This window comes from Notechis scutatus, chromosome Z, assembly GCF_049901735.1.
Source record: "Notechis scutatus isolate UNSWTSFEM ecotype Mainland chromosome Z, rNotScu1.2, whole genome shotgun sequence".
In the NCBI taxonomy this organism is placed as follows: domain Eukaryota; kingdom Metazoa; phylum Chordata; class Lepidosauria; order Squamata; family Elapidae; genus Notechis; species Notechis scutatus.
This window is the reverse complement of record NC_142025.1, coordinates 22,217,858-22,237,413: the sequence shown is the minus strand read 5'-3', so window position 1 is coordinate 22,237,413 and position 19,556 is coordinate 22,217,858. Positions and strand designations below refer to the sequence as shown.

At 36.6% G+C, this 19,556-nt stretch overlaps 1 protein-coding gene across 1 annotated transcript in view; it reads right to left on the bottom strand.

Moving 5' to 3' along the window:
- The window catches only part of RBMS3 (RNA binding motif single stranded interacting protein 3), a 355,783-nt gene that overhangs the window by 36,505 nt on the left and 299,722 nt on the right, over window positions 1–19,556 (bottom strand). The window contains exon 10 of the mRNA XM_026681344.2: window positions 4,830–4,940. Coding sequence (XP_026537129.2) covers window positions 4,830–4,940 — 111 coding nt within the window. The remainder of the gene's footprint in view (window positions 1–4,829; window positions 4,941–19,556) is intronic.

Sequence of the window (19,556 nt, the reverse complement as noted above, 5' to 3'; positions counted from 1 at the left end):
GTTCCTTCTAACTTTGATATTCTATGATTCTGTAAGGATCTCCTGCTGCAGCAGGGGGTTGGACTAGAACAGGGGTCTTCAAACTTGACAGCTTTAAGAGTTGTGGACTTCAACTCCCATAATTCCTCCTCCAGTCATGTTAGCTCAGGAATTCTGGGAGTTGAAGTCGACAAGTCTTAAACTTGCCAAATTTGAAGACCATTTGACTAGAATATTTCCCTCTCTTTTTCCCCTCTCTCTTTCTGTTTCCCTCTCTCTCTTTCCCTCTCTTTCTATCCCTTCGCTTCCCTCTCTCCTTCTCTCCTTCTAAAGCTAGGAGAGGAGACCCACCTGAAACAAACAAACACACACACACACACACACACACTTCCAAGTGCCCACCTGAAACAAACACACACACTCCACTCTCTAGTGATACTGGTCTGGAACAAACTGATTTAGCAAGCTCCAGATCAGCAGGAGAACAAGAAAGCTTGTGGAGGTACTCCGGCGAGCGGAGGGCGGAGAGACTACCCTGGGAGTTGCCACCCTCCCTTTCGGGGCACTGCTGTTCGCTCCACAGCCCACACTCATATCCAAACACTGCCCTTAACAACAAACACCGCACCTCCTCCTGCACCCCTTGCAGCTCCCCAGGCAGCTCCCAATGCTCATCCTGCAGCTGCGCCTCCCTGCTTGCCCCTCACCTTGCCCCAACGGGGCAGCTGCACCAGCCACGACCAGCAACAGACTGCCTCCTCCTCCTCCACCTCCCTTGAAGTCCTTGCCCCGTGCTGCTCCACACCTTTGCCACTCATTGGGGAGGAACTGGAGCGCAAACCGTTTGAACAACGAAATAATTTGCATTTTGTCCAGAGCCTGGTAGCTCACTGGCTGGCTGGTTGCTGAGAATATACGAGTTTTAAAAGAGTAGACATGAAAAAAAGCACGGGCAAAGCCTTCACCTGTATCGACCCTTCGACCTCATGCTCTGCGCCAATCAACTGCTCCCCGGAATATCTCAATTCCCCACAATTAACGTACAGAAAAATCCACGTTCTTTTCGTAATGCCATCCAGTCGCAAAGGCTCCCACCGGAGCCCAGTCTCCAAATCCTGGGGGTGGGGGGCTGCTGAATCTCTCGGAGGAGTCTCTTTCACGGATGGAGCTGCTCTGGAAAAAGGACGGCAGTTTCATCTCCGCAGAATGGAGGCTTGAGCATGCTGCACCCGTGCCTTTCTTCCTCCCCCGGGAGAAGGGAGGAAGAGGGCAATGGAAGCTTGAGCATGCTGCGCCCATACTTTTCTTTCTTTCTCCCAGGGAGAAGGAGGACACAGCTGGATGAAAGGAAATAAGTGAACGTCCACAGCGGTGGTATTCCGGGAGGGTGGGGCGGACAGAAGTACTGGGGCTGCTGCATGGGGCACCTCTGCCACCCCTCTCAGCCCCAGCGCAGTAGGGATGCCCCCCAACGGCTGGCTGCCCGCCCACCTGCTGGCCAGGCCAGGCTGGAACCAGCGTGTCTCCTGGGAGGAGGAAAAAACAAGCGGCGCTGCTGCTCCGGCCTCTGTTGCCCGCGTCCTCCTTCTGGGGGGGGAATGAAAAAAGGCACAGCCACATCATATTGTGCACATGTGCAGCCCAGGACATCCGCCCTCCAGGTCCCACCAGATGAGCCCGGGGATGGGGGGAACAGCTAGCTAAGCCGCGCCAGCAACGAAGCGAACCAAGTGAGGCCGGGAATGGTGAGGGGCCCTTGGCAAGTTCAGGGGACAGTGGGGGGCCCTGAAGGCAAGCTCCAGGGATGCTGGTGGGGGGGGCTAGTGTGACTCGCAGGCTTACCTTTCAGCAGGAAGATCAGAGCTGCTCAGTTGGAGCATAGGGCCAAGCACCATGTGGGAAAGCAAGTTAAGCCACGAGGACCCAGTGAGGAGTGACTGGGCGGGGCGAGCATTGGGCGGGGCAAGTGAGCAAGCTGCGACCGGGAACTGGTTCAGGGGTGTGGCCAGCCAGAAGTCGCTACCTGTTCGGCAACCCATGCCAAATTATTGCTACCGGTTCTCCCGATTAGGTGTGAACCAGCTGAATACCACCTCTGCTATAGAGTTGGTTGTTGTCACAAGAGTTAGAAAGCTTTGTTTCTGCTACTTAGTCTTTTTGGTTCTGCTTTCTTGTCAGTGATTTTCTTTTTCTTGATTTGTATTTTGTTCCCTTTTAGATTTTTTTAGTTATAGGTTGATCAGACTTATCATGTATTTGGGCAGCCTCAAAAAAACTGACTGACTGACTAAATAAATAAGTAAACCTCCTATATTGGGGCATCCATAGACTTTATTTTAGGCAGTACTCAATATTGGCATGAAAAGCTTTGTCCATTTACCAAAGGTGATAATGAACATGAAAATGCTTTAGCTCTGTAGACAATCTAAGGTTTATAATTACATTACATGAGCATGCTTATAAACAAAAATGTGTCCCTAACTTAAAAATTAAGTTAAAAGGTGGTCACAATATGTAAGGGTAATCCAATCAGATGATGATGATGCCTATGGATTTCTTTGTTTTAAAGTTCCTCTATCAGTGATACAATTTGCTCCACAGGAAATTAACACAAACATTAATTTCCTGCCATTCTTTTCTGGTAAAGTCAAACAACTGATACAAATGTAGCATTGTCAATGAACACCATTCTATGGTTTAGCAGTTTCTAAGAAATAGCAAACTTTCTCATTAATCAACTCTGGCTTTCAGCATATATCAATCTAAATACTTAGTTGCTACTTTATTATCTTGCAAATCTATAAATTAGTCATGTAAAAAGACAGGAAAAAAGAGAGTAAATGATCACTGGACAGATCTGTTGCTCATATTTGCTGACAGAAAAAAAGTTAAAGAAAATCTAATTTTACTAGTTACTAATAATATTTTAACCAATTTAATATTTCCCTCACATACCATAATCAATTTAGTCTTCTATAATAGACACAAACACAACAAGACACAAACTAGAACAAGAATTTAATGTCATCATTAAAATTCACACTAACCAACTGCACACTCTTGGAGTTCAGTATGCCATGACACACATAATTTCTGAAAAAAATGCAAATTATATGTTTGTACATATTGTGTATGGATGATGAAGCAAATATTTCATACATGGCATAGTAAGAAAAGAGCCATGTTAGCCTCTGGAGGTAGTAACTTTTTGGGTAAACAAAGTTCATTTAAAAGTGTAAGCTTTCATAAGCAGCAATTCACTTCATCTGATACTGGGAGGCATACTGATTCAGGTTTTAAACTGACGCAAGATAGAGACAGGTTGATTATAAAGGTGGAAATTACATATGAAACAGATTATAAGTACCTCATTAATTCACAATTGTAATGTGTTAGAAACATTATATTTCTTGAGGCATTCTGAGATTGCCTAGAAAACCTTTGATATTTACTTTTTCCAAAACAGTCACTATAAGAGCTTCCATAGACTGCCTTACAATGTCCTTATTTTGAAGTCTGATCTCAAATTTGGAATTAAAAATTGTAGCAAAAGTAAAGATAACATGAATAAGGACTTTTGTAGTTAGGAATTTCAATTGTACTATATTATTTCTATACATTACAAATTCTATTATTACAGACAGAATGAATTGACATTACTTTCAATAATGAAATATTGAAAACTGTTCAAAAATTATGAGGATATCTGCAAGTTTTACATGGAGCACAGTGGCAACTAGGGTAATTTGGAGTAGGAAAACAGCACAAAATAGCCTGAAACAGCATGATTCAAAGAAAAATGCTACTATTACTGTGTTGAATAAACTATGATACTCTTATATTGTACATCTTCAGCTGTGCACTGAGATCACTTTTACTATCTCTGCATTTTGTTATCAATATTTAATATTAAATAAATTGAAAGTGATTAAATGACAAATTACAATTTTATTAGCTAATAATGCTCAAATAATAGACAGAAATGGACATACACTGAAGAATAGAGAACTATCTAGAGCAGCTTTTCTCAACCTTTTTGATGTGAAGTAATCTTTGAAATAATTTTCAATCTTCATGAATCTGTTGCATAAAAATCTCACAAAACATGAAAACTGCACAGTACAATTCATTTTTAACTACACATTCCACACATTTTACAGTATCTACAAACAGCACAGCGAAGGTTTTATCATTGTAAGTTTGTAGCATTGTAAGTGCTAGCATTGCTTTCCACATAAAATTTAAAAAATGTTTATTTTTTATTTTTTAAGTCAGAGAATCCCTAGCAACCCCTTTGAACTCTGTCATGGTGAACCTATGGCACACATACCAGAAGTGGCACACAGAGTCATCGCTCTGGGCATGGCTGTTGGTCATTGTTCTTCTGGGATCTGGCACGCGCATGTGTGCCGGCCAACTGGTCTTCGCACGCATGAGAGCACCAGAAACTGGAAGAGCAGCTCCCCGGCACACATCTTTGTGCTGGGAAGCTGAGCTTCAGTTTCTGGCACACAAATGTGTACCAGTCAGCTGGTCTTTGCACACGCATTCACATGTTGGAACCCAGAAGACTAGGTGGCCGACACACATGTGCACGCCAGAAATTGGAAGCACACCGCAGAGCCGTTCTTCCAGTTTCCAGTAGTCCTGCATGCACATACCACAGAGTTGCTCTTCCAGTTTCTAGTGCTCCCCCTGTGCGCGCTCCCATTTTGGTACTCGGTGCTGAAAAGGTTTGCCAACACTACCCTAGGTCTATGCAGAGTTTCAATTGAGAAAGGCTGCTGGAGTCTATAGAGTGAAAGAGCACTATTTAAAAAGTGAAATTTAACCACGTTCTCTAAACTTACTGTTCCTGTAGTGCCCAAGGAAAGATGACTCATCTGTTGTGTCAAGGGGCCCATCATACTTGTTGGCTGCATGGACATTGTATGATCCATTGCTGGCGTTAACACAGCACCCTATAAATATACATAAATTATGCAAAGTCTAGAAAAGGAATAAACAAAAGTTAGCCAAAACCAGGACATGAACTTAAAAGATAAATAAAAGGAAATATAACTAAATCCAATTTAGTCCTTCTGTAATATCTTTCTCTATACATATCCTTGCAAACCATTCTTAATTATATCATATCCACAATTTCTATCGTAAGTATCTATATACTTCATACATTTGCTATTTGCTTTTTTAAATTTTTGATTAAATATTTGTAAAGTATTGCTTTTATTGCCCTCTTCTTCCACACATACTCCCTAAATTACCAATTCCTATAGCATTCAACTTACTTTCATATGTCTCCTGACATCTGCAATTCCACATAACATTTCTTTCAGCAAACATTTACAGGTGAAACTCGAAAAATTAGAATATCATGCAAAAGTTCACTTGTTTCAGTAATGCAACTTAAAAGGTGAAACGAATATTTGAGATAGACTCATTACATGCAAAGCAAGATAGTTCAAGCCGTGATTTGTCATAATTGTGATGGTTATGAAACAGTTCATGAAAACCCCAAATCCACAATCTCAGAAAATTAGAATATTACATGCAAGCAATAAAACAAGGATTGTACATAGAAAAATATCGGATCTCTGAAAAGTATAAGCATGCATATGTACTCAGTACTTGGTTTGGCCCCTTTTGCAGCAATTACTGCCTCAATGCAGTGTGGCATGGAAGCTATCAGTCTGTGGCACTGCTGAGGTGTTATGGAAGACCAGGATGCCTTCAGCTCTTCTGCATTGTTCGGTCTCATGTCTCTCATCTTTCTCTTGGCAATGCCCCATAGATTCTCTATGGGGTTCAGGTCAGGCGAGTTTGCTGGCCAATCAAGCACAGTAATCCCACGGTCATTGAACCAGGTTTTGGTGCTTTTGGCAGTGTGGGCAGGTGCCAAGTCCTGCTGGAAAATGAAGTCAGCATCCCCATAAAGCTCATCTGCGGAAGGAAGCATGAAGTGCTCCAAAATCTCCTGGTAGACTGCTGAGCTGACCCTGGACTTAATGAAGCACAGTGGACCAACACCAGCAGATGACATGGCTCCCCAAATCAACACAGACTGTGGAAACTTCACACTGGACTTCAAGCATCTTGCAATGCCTCTCCATTCTTCCTCCAGACTCTGGGTCCTTGGTTTCCAAATGAGATGCAAAAGTTGCTCTCATCAGAAAAGAGGACTTTGGACCACTGAGCGACAGGCCACTTCTGTTTTCTTTTAGCCCAAGTAAGACGTTTCTGATGTTGTTTGTTGTTCAGGAGCGGCTTGACAAGAGGAATACAACATTTGAAGCCCATGTCCAAGATCCATCTGTGTGTGGTGGCTCTTGATGCACTGACTCCAGCCTCAGTCCACTCCTTGTGAAAGTCCCCAACACTTTTGAATGGCTGTTTCCTGACAATCCTCTCCAGGCTGCGGTCATCTCTGCTGCTTGTACACCTTTCTCTTCCACACTTTTCCCTTCCACATAACTTTCTATTAATGTGCTTTGATACAGCACTTTGGGAACATCCAACTTCTTTTGCAATTAACCTTTGAGGCTTTCCCTCCTTATGGAGGGTGTCAATGATGGTTTTCTGCACAACTGTCAGCTCAGCAGTCTTTCCCATGATTGTGATTCTTACTGAACCAGACCGAGAGACCATTTAAAGGCTCAGGAACCCTTTGCAGGTGTTATGGCTTAATTAGTTGATTAGAGTGGGACACTTTGAGCCTAGAATATTGAACCTTTTCACAATATTCTAATTTTCTGAGATTGTGGATTTGGGGTTTTCATGAGCTGTAAGCCATAATCATCTCAATTATGACACATCACAGCTTGAACTATCTTGCTTTGCATGTAATGAGTCTATCTCATGTATTACGTTAACCTTTTAAATTGCATTATTGAAATAAATGAACTTTTGCACGATATTCTAATTTTTCGAGTTTCACCTGTATTCCTCAAAGCAGGCATACACATACAAACACAATGTGTCTGTCAATAGTTACATGCTTTAAATTCTTTTCATCCATTTTCCTTTTATGGAATCATTGTCCCAACTGCATGATATAAGCTGTTTAATATTTTATGTATATCATTTAAGTTTTCAGGCACCAAGTTAGGATTGTCTGCTTATAAAATTCAGATATACACCTTGTACCAACATACCTCTAATGTCACTGCAATATTTATTTATTTATTTATTTATTCTTGAAGGTTTTAAACAACTACGGGATATCATATATTCTTGTGTTAATGCTAATTGCTGAATCATTCACTAAGAATTTGATTTAGTCTCATTTACTCTACCATTATAGTTTTTATAGCATTCAGAAATTAAATTCAATCCATATTTATCAAGCTAGACAGGAAAAGAAGGGCTAGCAGTGATAGCAGTTCCAATATCTCAGGGGCTGCCATAAAGAAGAGGGGGTCAAGTTATTCTCCAAAGCACCTGAGGACAGGTTAGATAAGTTTGTTGTTATAGGAGTGGTTAGTATCCTGTAATTATTGTGTAAAAGTAAACAGTTATATTATATTCACCCATTTTATGATCCTGTAAATCCTTAATTCGGGTACAGTCGGGCCAACTAGATGGAGCTGAGTGGAGTTGCATCAGTAAACACTGACTGGATGCCCTTCCTGATGCAATGTGGAGTTCGCAGCAGATATTTTTTCTTTGCATCCTAGGAGAAAAAATAACTGCTGCTACCTAGGATTAAATTTTTAACTTTCCGGGATAGAGGTGAGCGTCTTTATCACTCGGCCACCGCATCTCTCAATGTTATTATCTTCTACTGTGCTAAAAAGAGTCAAACCAACTCCGATGCCCACAAATGAAAGCAGTGTTTAGCATTATAGCACTGATATTATAAGGTCCTATTTGCTGGATAACCCCCTTTTGAAGGATTAGTGTTCACTATATTACCACAAACTTTGTACAAATATCAGCTAATTCAATCTAGTAACATGGTAACATCTGATATGTTATTTTATTTAATTCTTTGATTAGAATCTTCCTCAAATCCTTAAAAATATTTTTTTTAAATTGCACAGATAGCCCTTGTCTACAACCTGTGCCTAAAACCACAACTTGGTTTGGAACTTCTATTGCTAGCAAGGTGATTGTTAAGTGAGACACACCTAATTTTATGATCTTTATTGCCATGGTGTTCAGTGAATCATAAGATCAGTAAGTGAATCCGATTTCCCCCATTGATTTTGTCAGAAGCCAACTGGAAAAATTGCAAATGGAGAAGAATGCCTGTGTGGATCCTGTTGGGGGGAATAGGCATGGGGCATACTGCAAGATCTCTGCGGTTGGTTGTGAGCATGAACAACTGTTGTGGTACTGCAATATTTATAACTTTGGGCCTGGATAGTATTTTTTTTTTGGGGGAGGGGGGTACGTAACTTGGAACCACTACTTTGTGAACTGTCGTAATTCAAGGACTACCTGTAAAGCCTGCTAGGGTATATTATTGACCAGTTAACTTGGTCAATATTTAAAACAGAATTCTATTGGGTCTCTTTATCATTGCATTAATCTTAATTTTTCATTGTGGATCTTCTGTAGATATCACAGAGTTTTTATAATTTGTATATTTTTCTATGTTGCTTTTAAAAGGACAGTATTAAAAGATGGCTTATAAAACTTTTAAATAAGTAAATGTAACAACTCTTAAAAGTTAATATATTTTAGGAACTTCCGGTTTGAAGGGCTTCAGTGACAGGCAGGAATCCGCGATCGTGCGTGTTTTCTGCCTGGGCTCGCCGCTGGAGCACCCCGAGCCGGCTGGCTTCAGGGCTAAGCCAACCCATAGAGGTGGTGAAGAGTGGGGAGATTGCCAGCAGGGTCGAGGAGAGCCACATCACTCCTCCTCAGCTGGCCAAACTCCCTTTCCCAAAGGCGGTAGGAGCGGTGGTCAGAAATGGCCACCTCAAAGAAGCACTCAACCAGAAAAGAAAGTGCAGGAGGAAGATAAGAAGTGAAAGTTTTGGCTGACCGGGTTAAAAAGCAACAACTAAGGTACCCTGGAATTTAAATTTTATAAAAGATAACATCGAAGAGTCGGAAGCAGCGAAAGAACGTGAAAAGGGAAAGGTTTTTTTTTTCTTCTCTCTCCTTCCTTACATTGACAACTAAGAGATCTGAATAAGAAATTGGAAAAATCCGCTTTGGCATCAATAGGCAATTAAGCTGGAAATATAATTAAATGCCAAAGGGACAATAAAGATTTCTGGACACTAATTTTTTTTTTTATAAGCAGGAAGGGAGAGGAAAAGAATAAGGGCAGGATCTGGAGGGAGGAGATTGCCTGGACTTCAAAAGAATCTAAAGTAAAATCTCCATAAAATTTCTAAAAGATACATTTTAACTGGACTTTTGCAACTAAATAGTAACCCCAGGAAGAGAAAGTGAAAAAAAGAAGAAAGTGTAAAAAGAAACAGCTTGCGTGTATTTGGATTGCTTGGTGACTTTTGGATTTTTGGTTATTATATTTGAATGACTAAAAACAATTGGGCGGTTGTTTAAATTTTTTTACAATGGCATCACTCCTGGATGAATTGAAAAAGGAACTTAAAAAATATAAAGAAGATGCACAAGAAGGAAAGGGCTCTTTTGGCTTCGTTTTTCAATTTTTAGAAATGGAGATCTGTAACTATGAGGAACAACAAGAAAAGACTGCGCAACAAGAAGATTGGGATAAAGAAGAAGCCATCTTTAATGAACAAGTAACTCTATGTGGGGAAGAAAGGGGAAAGGGGGGAAAGAAAATGGAGAATTTAAGACTAAAAAAAAAACAGCCAAAAAGGGGGAAAATAATTTGAAAAGTGGATATAATGTTGGAAAGCAACAGAAAAGGGGAATACAGAAGAGGGAAATGGAGGTGGAGAGACAGGGGGGTAAAAAGGGGAGAGAGAAGAAGAGAGGGAAGATGGAAAGGAAGAGAAGTTACAAAGGTTTGGAGCAAGATGTAAAGAAACAGGACCTATTTAGAGATAATGGGTGAAAATCTAACTGAAAAAGGGATTATGTGAAGGTACATAAGATTGTATTGTTATATTTGTAATAGAAATAATGTTAGAAAATTGGAAACAACATATGATTAAAAAGAGGGACAAAATAGTTAGTGTAATTTAGTGAAATGTTTGTGAATAAAATAAATGAAATAAAATAAATGAGAAAATTGAATTAGGAAGGAACAGGAACATTTTAACTAGTCAATGTTTTATAAAATATAAGTGAAGGGGGGGGGGAATTAACTATGGAAAGTTTATAATTGTTCCCATAGAAGTATGATATTTATTTGAAAAGTAATGTGCAAAATGTTAAGATTTAAATGAATATTAATATTAATGATAGAATTGAATTGGAATGGATTGTTGTTTTAATTATATTATACATTTATAATTTCATCTTTTTTCAAGAATACAGTGTATAGTTTTAGAATGTACCAAGCAGAATCCAAATGGAAGTTATGTATTATATTAAGTGTTATAATTTTAGGGGAAAGATATAAAGGCGTCATACTCCAATCAGTGATTACAGGAGAAATTTTGTTTAATGAGAAAAGATAGTAGACAGTTGAAACAGGACAGACAAAGAATATAAGTACAATGATTTGAATTGAGATGAAATAAATAAAATAAAATTAAGAAAGTTAAAAGAGGGGAGAAGCTATACAGAAAATGTAGAATAGTAATAAGATATGGAATGGAATATAAAAATGAACATGAACTTGAATTTGTGTCTGAGATGTAACCCGGGATTATGCTGCTTTCAAAAAAGATGTTTTTTGTTTTTATGTTTTATGTTTTGTTTGTTTATGTTTGTTTTTAAAAACCAATAAAATTTACAAAAAAAAGTTAATATATTTTACAAGGAAATGCTTCTTTTCTTCTGTTTTACCCTTCTAAGCCACTCAGAGGAACCCTAAAGCAAGATGGGTGGCAAATAAATTTAACAAACAAACAATAAATAATAACAAGAAAACAGGTCAATGTCTATTAATTTGTTACTCTGATATATTATGAAAAACATTTTTGAAACAGCAAGATTAACTTCTACTAAGCAACCCTTTAACAATTTTTTCATTAAGTTTTTCTAAATTTCTAATCATAGATTAGAAATCTATGATTATATAATTCAAGTATATCATTCCACATATTTGATAAGTAACATTTTACTTTTCAGCTGAGCAGAACTTTACATTTACCTTATATTATTCAATATAAGGTATAAGAACCAGGTATTTGCTGCAAATCTACTAACAGAAAAGTATTATGTGACATAATAAGAAACACAGTTGGCACCCTGGCACCCTCTTTCTGGAAAACAGAAGAGGAGATAAGCATGCTATCCTTTAGTATTAGAATTGTGATCTGATTAGAAGTTCTATAGAACTCTCTTGACGTATACTGTAGTAAGAAAAGTTTTAGATGTAGATTTAACTTCCCACTTAATTGTGGAAAACATAAATGACTCTAGGCCAATAATCTCCCAGCTGAACCAACCTCATAAGGTTGTTATGTTTAGGGGAGTTTCTTACATGTTCCATCTTGATCCTTAAGAGAAAAAGCAAAAGAGAAATCTAATCATATTTGAAATAAAATACCAGTATATTCCAGAAGAGCTGCATTTAATATGTCTATAGCAATGGTGGGATTCAAATTTTTTTGCTACCAGTTCTGTGGGCATGGCTTGGTGGGTGTGGCTTGGTTGGTGTGGCAGGGGAAGGATACTGTGAAATCTCCATTCCCACACCAATCCTGAGGAAAGGTTACCACCAGTTCTCCAAACTATTCAAAATTTCCGCTACCGGTTCTCCAGAACTGGTCAGAATCTGCTGAATATCACCTCTGGTCTATAGGAATTTACTGAATATTTTCAAACTGAGTACACAAACTTGGCATCTCCAAAACCACCACCACCATTACCCCCCCACCACCACAATACCATTGCTACAAACAAAATACACCTATGTGTCAGAAATAATGGAATATAGATAAGACAAAATTAACTGGCATTAGATTATCTTGCTATGTAAACATTTCCCTGATTCTACTGTTTAGCATTCATTTAATAATGATTGAAGTGGGTTGTATGCTAGTTAAAATCAATACTATGATTATACAGTACTTGAAATTTACAAAAAATAAATGTGTGAGATAATATATATTATGCAACCTTAATATATGGGTGCATTATAAATTAATCTCCTTTTTCAATTCATCTGATTTTAAATCTTATTTTGATCTAGTCTACAGTGCCATAATCCATCTTTACTCATGCTGATTTATTAATAACTGTCTTTGTAGGTTATTTCCAATTAGTAGAGGCATATATTTATTGGTATTAGTAATGAGTAACAAATTTAAGGTTATTTTTTAAATACATGAAAAGCTTTGTTTTGCAATATATATGCAACACAATATATGCACTAATGTAAGTTGTATTTATTTTTACTATTGGACTTTACTGTGGGACACCAGAATCAAAACTCCAAAACTTGCAGAAATACTTTGGAACTCAGTTTGTCTAAGACTGATTGTATTGTCTTAAAAAGAAAAGTCTTTAATGAAACTCTGACAAGAGTAAATAGATCTGTCCATTCCACAGTCTTTAAGTGAGCCATCAGTTGGGGAAAACTCATATAATCTCCATGTGTTTTGAATAAAATTTGCTCTTTTTTAATTTTAAAATTTTATTGAACAAAAAAGAAACATTTAAAAACAGTGAACATTGTAATCATCCTGACCACATCTAATTGTCTTACATAGCTATTTCGAATGATAAATAATATATATTTACATAGTATATACATAATATATACATCAATATCAACAATTCTTAATTAATACTAGTCTATAGTTTTAACATCCTTATCTTATTTTAATTTACATTTTGAGTCCTTCCTTTTTCCCAACCAGTGGTAAAACTTTTCCCATACTTTATAATATTCAGATTCGTCTTTATTTTTTAATTCCTGTGATAATTTATCCATTTCTGTGCATTCAATATCTCTATTTCATCTGGAATTTCCTTAAGTTTCCATTTTTTGAGGATAGACTTCAGCCGTAATCATGTATATTATTAGGTACATCAAGAACTCCGGTTCATATTCAATTTTCACCCATTTCCTCTAACCAGCTCTGAATTTTATGCCAAAATTTTGGGCTTTCCTACAAGTCCACCATACATGATAGTATGATCCATTTTCCTGGGAGCATTTCCAACAAATAGGGGATAAATATGGGTACATTTTAGCTAATTTTGTTGGCAGGATGTGCCATCTGTAAAACATTTTGTATAAATTTTCTTTATATGATGTGGCCAATGTTATATTTTTATTTCTGTCCCATAGAACAGTGATCCCCAACCTTTTTTATGCCGCGGCCCGGTACCGGCATCAGCTGGGCGCCGCGGCCCGGTACCGGCATCAGCTGGGCGCCGCCATCTTGTTTTGATGAAAAAGTGCTTCCGGTGACCTCACGGGAAGCACTTTTTCATCAAAAATATGGCGGCGCCAGCGCCCGGTGAGCTTTTCTGGGTAGAAATGGCTTTCTACCGGAAAAGCTCACGGAAGCGCTGGCGCCGCCATCTTTTTGATGAAAAGTGCTTCGGTGAGCTTTCTACCCGGAAAAGCTCACCGGAAGCACTTTTTCATCAAAAAAGATGGCGGCGCCCAGCAACCAGCGGCCCGGTAGGACTTGTTCCATGCGGACGGTACCGGTCCCCGGACCGGTGGTTGGGGACCCCTGCCATAGAATTTGCCATTTGTCCAAATTAATACCATGATCAATGTCTTTCATCCATGCCAACATTGCTTCTTTTACTTTTTCTTCCTCTAATTTACATTCCAATAATACTCTATAAATTTTCCTTACCAATTTATCATCTGTTCCCAGTAATATTTCATCTAATTGTGTTTTTTGTCTACTAATTCCCTGATCTTTCATATCTTTCCTGTATCTCGATTGGCCATCATTCCAAATCTACTCCTTGCTGTTTCAATTCTCACCTTGATTTCAATTCTCCCGTTCATTTAAAATATCCTTATATGTTATGATTTTTCCTTGATGAAGCAAATTTGGGTACCTCAGAGCTTCCAGTGTAGATAACCATATTGATGTTTCTACATATTTTTGTTTAATTTTGTTCCATGTTGATAACAATGCCTGCCTGATCTTATGTCTTTGAAAGTATCGGTGAGTCTCTTGTCTATCTTGCCATAAAAAGTTGTGCCATCCTGTTTGTAGATTGTGGCCTTCTAAAGCTAACATTCTTCTATTATCAAGAGTTATCCAGTCCTTTACCCAGGTGAGGGTTGCAGCCTGATAATAAATTTCCCAATTGGGTAAGCCAAATCCACCTCTTTCTTTGGCATCCTGTAGCAATTTTAATTTAATTTTAGGTTTTTTTCTTTTGCCATATAAATTTCAGTATTAATTTGTCCAAATCATTAAAATATTTTTTTCTAGTTTAATAGGGATGTTTTGGAAAAGAAACAATAATTTTGGTACTATATTCATTTTTATAATTGCTATTCTGTCCATGAAGGATAATCTTAGTTTATTCCATTTTTCCAAAACTTCTGTTATGCGTTTAATTAATGGAGTGTAATTGTCATCATTAACTGCTACACATCTTGCAGAAATCTTAATTCCCAGATACTTTAATTTATGTGTTATCTGGATTTCCATTGTCTTGATCAATGCTTCTTTTTGCTTATTTGTCATATTTTTAGTAATGTTTTTTGTTTTTTCCCTGTTAATTTTCAGCCCCGCGACCTCTCCAAATTCCTCTAGATTTTCTATAAGTTTTGGTCCCAAATCTTGTGGATCTTCTAAAATAAAGACTAAGTCGTTTGTGAAGGCTTGTAGTTTAAACTCTTCTTTTTTAATTTTTAATCCTTTTATTTGTGTTTCTTTTCTAATTGTTCTCACTAGTATTTCTAGTGTCAAAATAAACAAAAGCGGTGATAATGAACAACCCTGCCTTGTTCCTTTTTGTATTTTAAATTTGTTGGTTGTTTCCCCATTCATTAATATTTTGGCTTCTTGATTGTTATATATTGCTGAAATCACATTCATAAATTTCTGTCCGAAATCAATATATTTAATGTGGAGCGAGCGGACAGAGGACCAGCAATGGCTGTCCATGAAGGCTGACAGCAGGACACATTAGCAGTGATATAGCAGAATGACAGTGAAATCATAACTGACGATTTTGAAAACCAACTTCAAAGTGAGTAAAGCGAAAAAAATCGGAGTGCGACAGGAGTGTTAACAAGTGAAGTCTGGCAGATTGAGCCAGCCCTAGCTAGCAGCGAAAGGAACGGTGAGACAAACTGTGAGCAGAAAGATCGAAGGAAGATAGAGAAGAAGCCAGGGAAATAGAGTACAGGATATGAATATAGAACAGGAGCGGTGAGAAGATTTGGCAATATACTTGGAGAGCTGATAATTGCAAGAGATTACTTTCTGGACATTTTTTGAAACTGAAAACTGAGAATACTTGAACTGTGGGACTTTGGATTAAAAAAGAGGAAAGATTGGATTGAAACTAAAAAGTAACAAAAAGTAATAGATTAAAAAAATAAAGGTGAAAGAGGGGGGAACGGAGAAAAGATATTTATGATTTCTAAGATATTGATGTATTATTTTTATCTCTAGTTATATATTTGATATTAAGGTTTCTGATATTTGACAGCGATATTAATTTTGTTTCTAGACTTATATATTTGATATTAAGGTTTCTGATACTTGAAATTGATAGTATCACATTATTATATATTACATCACATTTGTCTCTAGATTCATACATTTGATATTAATGTTTTGGATACTGATTGATACTACTATATTATTATATGTTATTTTATATCAGATTATTACATATTATTATCTAACCTTGCTAGTATATTTAATAATATGCATTAGTGATATTACTGTTATTCTAGTTTTGATTAAGAATTAATTTTTGGAGTAAGACTTATATAATAACAATATAAACTAATTAGCATAATATAAATTTATAGATAGCATTGATTTTAATAACTGATAAATTGAGATTATTGAACAGCCAATAAGTGAATAAGCAATTAAGTAATTATTGATTATTGATTACCACATATTGGGGAGGAGCATTAGAAACCTGTGACAACAAATGACAAAACAATTTTTTTTGAGAATGCTAACAAGCCAGGACGATGGCTGGCCTACAAATTGAAAAAACAAGGAGAAAAGAGGTAGATTACTAAACTACAAAATGAACAGGGGGAGTTGTGCTATAAGAGGAGGAAAAAAGAAACATAACCCAGAAATTCTATGAGACTTTATATAATGAAGAAAATCACCCTATATTAGAAAAAGTGATATTTAAAGAAAGCAGAACTTCCAAAAATATCGGAAGAAAATAAAAATATGCTAAATGAGGAAATAAGTAATTTGGGCGATAAATTAAAAAAAATAGCAAGGCGCCAAGACCAGATGGGCTTCCAGCAGAGCTATACAAGAGTCAACAAGATATATTAGGTGAAAAACTACTTAAAATATTTAATGCAGTTTTAGAAGAGGCAAAAGTCCCACAAACCTGGAACGACGTGATGATTATAATTATTCCTAAAGAAAATAATGATCAGACAAATATTAGAATTTATAGACCAATATCCTTGCTAATTGTGGACTATAAAATTTTTGTAACAATAATAGCTGACAGACTTTAAAAAATCTTAAATTCATACTGATCAGAACAGCTTTCTTCCACATAAGCAACTTAAAAATAATATAAGGACAATTTTGGACATTTTAGAATATTATGAAGAATATAGTGGTGATCAGGTGGCATTATTGTTTCTAGACATCCAAAAGGCATTCGATAAATGTAAAGTAGAACTTTATTTTGCAATAAAATTTGCTCTTAACAACAATGACAAACTCCACTGAAAAGTTTGAACACTTTTTAAACTGTTCTAAGATGGAACCAGTTCTCATTTCTTGGAACAGCAAAACACAATTATAGTGTAAGCCTCACAATAAAGATTAGCTTAGTTTTTCTTATTTTTAAATGTTGGAGGCAATCAGTTTATTTATGTAACACTAAATTATAATTTAACATGACTGGTACCTGTCTTTTGACAATAACTTTTCTATCTCCCAGAAATAGTATCTATTCTATTCACAAAATTCTTATTTGGGGGCATGGGGAAGAATATTACAATGTAGGCAAAGCCCTGGATTTCTAGAATCAAAAAATGAAACTTCTTAGGACAAGGAGACTGCTGAAGATTGCACTCACAAGTGCTCTGGACAGCTGTTCTTTTCAAGGAGACCCCAATCTTTAGTGGGTTTATAGCACTGGGAAATGAAGAAGAGGTCATCTTGCTCAAACTGTGATTAGTGCCTTTGAAAAGACACTAAGTTTGCATACTTCCTTTATGAATCAATTTTGGAAATTGCTTTTCAGCTATTAGAAATCTCTGGAAAACTCTTTACCTTGTAAAAATTTTTCAATCCTTGTTGAACAAAAATGTTAACTTCAAGCTTAAGAACTTGAATTTTTATTTTTTATTTTGCTAAAATGAGCAGTAAAACATGATCAAAATTTTGATAATACAAGAGAAAGTTACAAATCGCTTAGAAGTTCCAATAAAATTGAAAAAAAATATTTTGGAATTAATTATAATGAATTCTTCCTGTGGGAAATGCTCTTGTTTTGATTTTTTAAATAAAAAAACAGATTTTAAAAAATGGATATTAGAAGAAACTAAACATTTTAAGAAAAAGAGAAGAACACATAAGTTTGATGTGTAATTACAGAATGAAACAAAACATTCTAAAATTGGACATGGTGAAGATTATCTTTTGTAAAATGTGATATGAGATTAGTTTTTACCAAACTAAATGAAATTGAATTGAAAGTGGAAATACAAAAGAAACCAGCTGAATATTTTAATAATTGAAGGGGATATACAAACAATAAAGCAATAGAGTGACATGGATAATTTTTTAAAATTGGATTTAAAAAGAGGCTCATTAAAATTTTGAGGAATTGAGGAATGAGAAAAGACAAAGACAAAATGAAAAAAACCAAGTTCTACATTACTTGAATAGACTAAAGATTAAGGTTGTTAGAAGTAAAGGGAATATAAAATTGGTTTATTTGATCAAGGTTACAATATATAAGTTATTATTTATAGTAATTCTAATGGACTTTATGGTAATTCCTAATGGGTATTTGCTGACACCAGAACTAAAATGAAAATATTTTATCAATTTGTTCATATATAAGATACGGAGTAGGGGAAAAAGAGATCATTCTTTGCATTTTAACAGAAAGTTTCAAAAGATGTTGCAAAATTTGTTTCTGTTTGTTATGATAAATGTGGGAAAATACTTGTTTCTTCTTTCTCTTTGACATATTCTTACTATTTTTACATATTATCTTTGACATATTCTTACTATATCCCCAATTATAACTTCAAATCCCCAATTATAACTTCAAAAAAGGCAACTATGATCTTATAGACAACGACCTCTCATCCCTTGATTGGCAATCTCTATTCTCTGGATGCAATACCGTTGAAGACCATTACAACATATTCTTACTTGAAATCAAAAGAGTCATCATACTATATGTTCCAACAACAACTCCCAAAACAAAACAAAAAAGAAGATTACCCATATCAATAAGGAAACTTCAATCCAAAAAGAGATCACTCTGGCGGAAAAACAAATCTGGTCACGTTGCCAATTTCAAAAACCGATACAAAAACTTATGCCACCAGATAAAGACCGAATGCACCAATTATCACATTAAACAAGAAGAAAACCTTCTAAGCACCAATTCCACCGTGCTTTTTACAATTTTGTAAACAACAAACTAAAAGACTCAAGGTCCATCCCTCCCTTGATAGGACCTGATGGTAAAGACTGCAACGACGACACCATTAAAGCCAACATCTTTAACACATTCTTCGGCTCAGTATTTGTAAACAGCAATGGATCTTGCCCAGTATTTCCTAACCGTACCACAGATAACAACAATGACCTAATACATATCGATTTCACAGAAGACAATGTTGAAAAATCACTACGCAATCTAAAACCATCCCTATCTATTGGACCGGATGGAATATGTGCCTACTTCTTAAGAAAGCTATCCTCTGCCATAGCCAAACCTCTAAGCATAATCTTTGAAAAATCTTTCAGGACCAGCTCCTTGCCTAACCTATGGTCACAAGCCACAGTCATCCCCATCTTGAAAAGGGAGACCCAAGCCTAGTTGAAAATTACAGACCAATCTCCTTATGCTCGTCACCTGCAAAGTCATGGAATCAATTATTAACCAATCCATCATCCTCCACTTAGAGACAAACAACCTACTCTCCAATAAACAATTTGGTTTCAGAAAAAACTATCCTGTAATCTGCAACTCTTACACTGCAAAAACATATGGACGACACAACTCGACCAGGGCAAAGCAATAGACGCAATCTACATAGACTTCTGTAAAGCCTTTGATTCAGTGGTACACGACAAACTACTCCTAAAAATAAAATCCTATGGTATATCTGGACAACTGAATAA